The sequence below is a fragment of the Accipiter gentilis genome, chromosome 1 (genome assembly GCF_929443795.1).
Source record: "Accipiter gentilis chromosome 1, bAccGen1.1, whole genome shotgun sequence".
Taxonomy (NCBI): domain Eukaryota; kingdom Metazoa; phylum Chordata; class Aves; order Accipitriformes; family Accipitridae; genus Astur; species Astur gentilis.
This window is the reverse complement of record NC_064880.1, coordinates 52,635,107-52,641,106: the sequence shown is the minus strand read 5'-3', so window position 1 is coordinate 52,641,106 and position 6,000 is coordinate 52,635,107. Positions and strand designations below refer to the sequence as shown.

Below are 6,000 nucleotides of genomic sequence, written 5' to 3'. Positions count from 1 at the left end.
CATGTTTTGATATGTATTTTTATTTCCCTGCAGTTTTCACTTATCAAGAACAAGTAACAGGGAAAGTTGTCTGAACTAGTGCATAAACAAACATTCTGAAACACCACTACACGTATCTAATTTACAAGAACCGTATAAAAAAAGTCACTAAAACACTACACTACAAAGGTGTCCAACGCTTACAGTCAGACTTTTTCCAACCCGTTACTTGCCTTGTAGCCACAGGAAAACTCTCCAAAATTGAAAAGACAATCTTGCCACAACCCTCCCTCCCCCCCACCACCTGGGATGGCTCGATATCTAGACATCCAATAATTAATTATTGCAATGATATATAATGCAATACATACCTGGTAAAATATCCTTTATGTGGTGTGTTACAGTTTTAAAGCCGGTTAAAATATGCAGTCTTCAGATAAAATGTAATCAGTTGAAAATTTTCTCATATCTGCACAGTTTTATATGTGCTAGATGCATAATTTTCCTAGTCAGTTTTTTTCCTGTGTAATTATTTTTTATAAACTGGTATTATAAATAGAAATATACATTCAAAATATATGGAAAAGTGAGTTACTACATTAAATTTGCATGTATCGATCCATCCCTTTCCCCTGCACAGTAATAGAAAATACTATTTTGCCTTGAACTTCATATTTGACAGTGAAATGCCACTAAAGTATTTACCAAAAAGTCCATCTAGTCAAATTGTGAAACAAAATGAACCAAGTGAAAACTTTACATTTTCTTTAGAAAAAAATTACAAGAATTTTGTTTCCTAGCTATGAATCTTTAACTTTTTTTTTTAGACACAAAGTTGGATTTATTTGTACAAGATACAAAATGTAAACATGGCAAAATAAATAGTTAAAACAAGTGATGCAGGATCCCATTTCATGCTCATGATCCCATTAAAGAATTATTTTTTAATCCATTCAGTTGCAAATTCAAGTGCAAAAGCATGATGATGAATATCTACTATTCAAGTAACAGAAATAATATTGATGATACAAATAAACTATTTTACAAGGTAGTGATTTTCCCAATTTTACAAAATTTACATTATATATCGACTTAATACACGATATAATGATAGTCCATTTAGGTCCATTTTAGTTCTCTGTGATCCACAGAGTGCTGTATTTTGCATTCAGTTGGAATATAAATGACTACACCATTAGCACAGGTTGAGACTCTGGTTTGAGGTTATGTCACTTCCATGGCTACTGTTGTCTCTGCTATGCCATTTAAACCCAGTCGTTCTGGTTCATGGTTCTCTCTGCAATAGAAGAAATATTCAGTAGTTACAGGTAGAACATGATTATTTCCTTACACAGTTTTAACGATTTCCTGTTTTTACACAGCTGTTACGCGGATCAGGGAGAAACCTTGACATGTACACTAGAAACAGATTATTTGAAACTAAATACTGGCATTTAAGAACTGCTTTTACTCCACTAAAAATGCAGTCCCTTCTACAATATTATTGCATTTAACTGTAAATTACCAGCCTGAATTATGGATAAGAGTACTGAAGATCTCCTGAAGGAGCGAAGTCAAGATATACCATGATGACTCAGTATCAAATATTCTGTTAGTGAGCAAAGCATTGTTCTAACAAAATTCCCCCCTCCACATCCCAATTCCACTTTAGCACTAATGCAAGAAATCTTAAATGCTTTTCTAATTTGTTATCATTCTCTGTAGAGAAGCCTACAACTTATTCAGCCAAGGTGGTACTCTTCTTCAAGGCATTTACTGACATGACTTGAAATACCCCTCTGACTTGAGGGAAGTAAGAACTAAATGCATTAGTGATATAGAAGTATGCTTTAAGGTATGACTGCTAATTTAAAAACACCTTTTTCTCAATCTATGCAGTGACTAAATTATACATGCAATTTTCCATCTCAAAAAGCTCTTTTTAACCTCTCCAGAAGCTTTATGAAATAACAGTAAGCCACATTTGCTAATATCCATTTTTTTTATTTTTCTAATTCATAAACAAATGTGACTTTTTTTTTTTAAACAACACACAATCCAGCAGAGACTTAAAACAAAGCCCAAATATTGTAATTTTCAGAAAACTTAGCCAACTGCAAGCTCCTGCCACTCCTGCGAAACATCTTCTAAGTGTCCTGAAATAAGAATGCTGCTATTCGATGAGAATGAATATCTGTCTATATATGTAAGAGGCAGGCTGGTGTATATCCAGTTTATATTTTACAGAAATATGTAACACATATATCCATATGTATATATAAAATAGGTATGTGCCAGCCTGCATCTTACAATATGGGTACACAAAATTCTGGAGAGAACACATGGAGAGTTTGATGGAATCTACCTGAGTGCTGCACGAGAAGGGACAAATGAAAATTATTAAAATGTAGCCATTTTAAACACAATAGAAGTTTGCCAAAACTACTGGCACCTAACATCAGTGCAAATTATGTGGGGGTCAATCTCTGAAAATCAGCTTTTGAGGTTTGTCATGGCCATGCTGAAGATACCAGCAGCTGGATGTTTTTGTGAGGTTGAAACTATACTGAGAAATCTCTGAGATGTGGAAACAATTCTATTTAGTGCTCTAGTGCAGAGTTGGGCGCATCTATGGAGACATGTAGCACAAACCTAACTTAAAATTGCTCCAACTTGCTACATGCTTACCTTGCTATACTGCTGATGGCACTGCTAGGAGTTACCTTTGGCACTCTGTCCATACTGGCAGCAACTGTGGCGAGTTTTAAGGCTGTTGGCGATGGTGCTGAAGTCCTTGTATTGATATGCACATTGACTGGAGAAACAACACTGACATTGTTGAGGTGCACTGTGTTCGTCAGGCAAGAATTGTTCATGGGAAGCGTTTGAGGGCTGCTTGTGCACAATGCTGGAATTAAGTGGTTTGTGGTGGTGTGGCCGACTGTCCTTACAAGCTGTACAGTTGAAATCCCTGGGCTGGATGATAAAGCCATGTTGGTGGAGTACAAAGTTCTAGAGGTTCCTGTTACAAAACAAACATTGTTAATTAAAAAGATGCCATTCCTTAGATTCAAAGCCAAAGATTAACCTCAAGGGTAATGCTTTAAATATATATGTCACTGGAATTGTGCAACAATCTGGTTTTTAGAGATCCACAAAATGTAAAATTTTAGAGATATTTCTAGTTAACATTAGAAATATTTCACTTTTTTTTTTCATTCACAAGAACATCAGAAAGTTACTGTATGACAAAGAACTTTTACGTTGCCCAACTTTGTAGGCCTCATTTTAGGTGCCTTAAATTAAAGGGGCAATATTCCCCATGAATTAAACTGAATGGGGAACACCTTAGCTAGGCAACCTCAGAGACCAACTGTGAAGCCAAATTCTGACCCTCTGAATCACCTCCTCACCTCCTACCTTGTTCTGCTGGCAATGTAAAGAGGTTCTGGGGACCAGTCCCTCTCTAGACAGCAAAACTAGGGGTCTAAGACTAGGCAAAGTAGAAAACTCCTTTCAGATTATGTGTCAGTGCTCTGTTTGCATTCCTGAGTTGTGAGAAACTTCAGGTTTCACAGTGTATATACAAACCAGAGGTTCTCAAATTTCATCTTGGTATCCTAGCCATTCACCGTTCTGATTTTTATCACAGGGGAACTAGATATATTTTCCCCTAGACTCTTACTCCTGAAAAAAAATGTGGTTTCAGCTGTCCTGGTTTCAGCTGGGATAGAGTTAATTGTCTTCCCAGTAGCTGGTACAGTGCTATGTTTTTGAGCTAGGTATGAGAAGAATGTTGATAACACACTGATGTTTTCAGTTGTTGCTAAGTAATGTTTAGTCTAAAGTCAAGGATTTTTCAGCTTCTGATGCCCAGCCAGCAAGACGGCTGGAGGGGCACAAGAAGTTGGGAGGGGACACAGCCAGGGCAGCTGACCCAAACTGGCCAACAGGGTATTCCATAACATGTGACGTCACATCTAGTATATAAACTGGGCAGAGTGGGGGTGGGGGAACTGCTGCTCGGGACTAACTGGGTGTCGGTCGGCGGGTGGTGAGCAATTGCAGGGTGCATCGTTTGTATACTCCAGTCCTTTTATTATTACTGTTATCATTTTATTAGTGTTATTATCATTATTAGTTTCTTCTTTTCTGTTCCATTAAACCATTCTTATCTCAATCCACGAGTTTTACTTCTTTTCCCGATCTTCTCCCTCATCCCACCGTTTGGGGGGGGTGGGGGGGAGTGAGTGAGCAGCTGCATGGTGCTTAGCTGCTGGCTGAGGTTAAACCACGACATCGGCTAACATTTCCTAATTTACAAGTCTTCCTATCCTAAACAGGAATGGCTATTTTACATCATTGCCACTTACAGCTTTAGAACAGTAACATAAGTCTAATTTTATATGCATAATATTTGCAAATGGTTTTCATCAATCTTAAAGCTGTGTACCATGTATTGGCATGGTATACCACCATGTGCCTGATCTTATACCCATTGAAACATTACCCTCTCAGATATGATCTTACAGAATTAAACATAGATGTCTTTTTCTTTCCTGGAACTGTTCCAGTATATTGATTTTATTCAGTTGTGTTTTTTCTCCTTCTATTAATTTCATACTATCATTAACCCAGCCTGGCAGAAGGTCTATAAAACTAATCACATCATTAGCTGTTAAAACAACAAATTACTCTAAAAGCCTTTTATTTGTTATGGCAGTCAAATGCCAAATAATATTTGTCTCTCGGCAACATGGCTACTGCACCAGGATGACTGGCTTTACTGCCTTCTGATAATGGAGGTTCAGAAGGAGGGGTGGGGGGAAAGTTGCGAACGCCAACATCTACACTTTTGCCTGAATTTGGGAGGTACCCTAAACGCAATGAAACCTGAAACTTCTAGCAATTCTTTTGACATTAGTGTAAGTAGCCTATTAATTAGTAAGTTTGTCTGAATACGCAAGTGACATAATGACCAAATAACGTAGCAAGTTTTCTATTTCCTTCTCAAACTACTTAATGTTTAAAGCAACTGATATTTTTAACTACACATTCACCATCTTTTTAAAATGCTGTCACTTATGCTTTTGATCAAAACAGATTATTAAAAGACAAAAGCCGGCAAAAGAAAACAGAAACAATACCCTTCCAATGTAAAAGAGCATTTGGTAGTTTTATTACCATACTAACCTACAGGCCATTGCACAAAAGTATTTTAGAGAACAATCTTTAAAAAGTATCACCATTAATATATTTGATTCTTTTTGTTTATTAAATAGTGTTGTAGAAATCAGAAGTAAGATCAGTTGACATATTCACAGCTCACACTAGACCCCAGGTTTTAAGAAATCATCACCTGAAGGCTGGACAACACCATTAATATTGTTGTGGCTGGTGTTTTGTTCCTTCGTTACCTCACTGCGACTAGGAGCAGGTGCACTAACCACTGCAGATGCAGCAAAGTGGGCGCTGGCTGAATCAAGTGTTTTTGACATACAGTCAGAGGTGCTGGAGCCCTGTGGGAGTTAAAAAAAAAAAAATTTATTTTTTTTTTATAATTATCCGAGTACAAAATTAAATACGACATTAGGATTGCTATAATGCACAATTACCAGCAAATAAATACATCTTCTAAATGTAATCTAATGCACGGTAACATTAAATATTTCCGTATCACAAATCTGATAAAAAGTTGAAAATTAGCATCCAAATGAGCGTCAAGTAAGCCCTGCCCAATTCAGCCAGTCAATGGTAAATGCAGTTCTTAGCACAACAGATCTCTTTCATGATGTGTTGTTCAGCCTGGAGTAGAGAAGGCTCCAGGCAGACCTTATAGCAGCCTTCCAGTACCTAAAGGGAGGCGTACAAAAAAGATGGGGAGGGACTTTTCATCTGGGAGTGTAGTGAGAGAACGAGGGGTAATGGTAGATTCAGATTAGATGTGAGGAAGAAGTTCTCCGCTGTGAGGGCGGTGAGGCACTGGAACAGGTTGCCCAGAGAGGTTGTGGGTGCTCGATC

General features: G+C 37.5%; 1 protein-coding gene across 1 annotated transcript in view; it reads right to left on the bottom strand.

Annotated features, from left to right (window-relative positions):
- The window catches only part of EPC2 (enhancer of polycomb homolog 2), a 51,824-nt gene continuing 45,824 nt past the window's right edge, over window positions 1-6,000 (bottom strand). The window contains exons 12-14 of the mRNA XM_049815507.1: window positions 5,339-5,498; window positions 2,668-3,001; window positions 1-1,276 (exon numbers count right to left, since the gene is read on the bottom strand). Coding sequence (XP_049671464.1) covers window positions 1,204-1,276; window positions 2,668-3,001; window positions 5,339-5,498 — 567 coding nt within the window. The 3' untranslated portion in view covers window positions 1-1,203. The remainder of the gene's footprint in view (window positions 1,277-2,667; window positions 3,002-5,338; window positions 5,499-6,000) is intronic.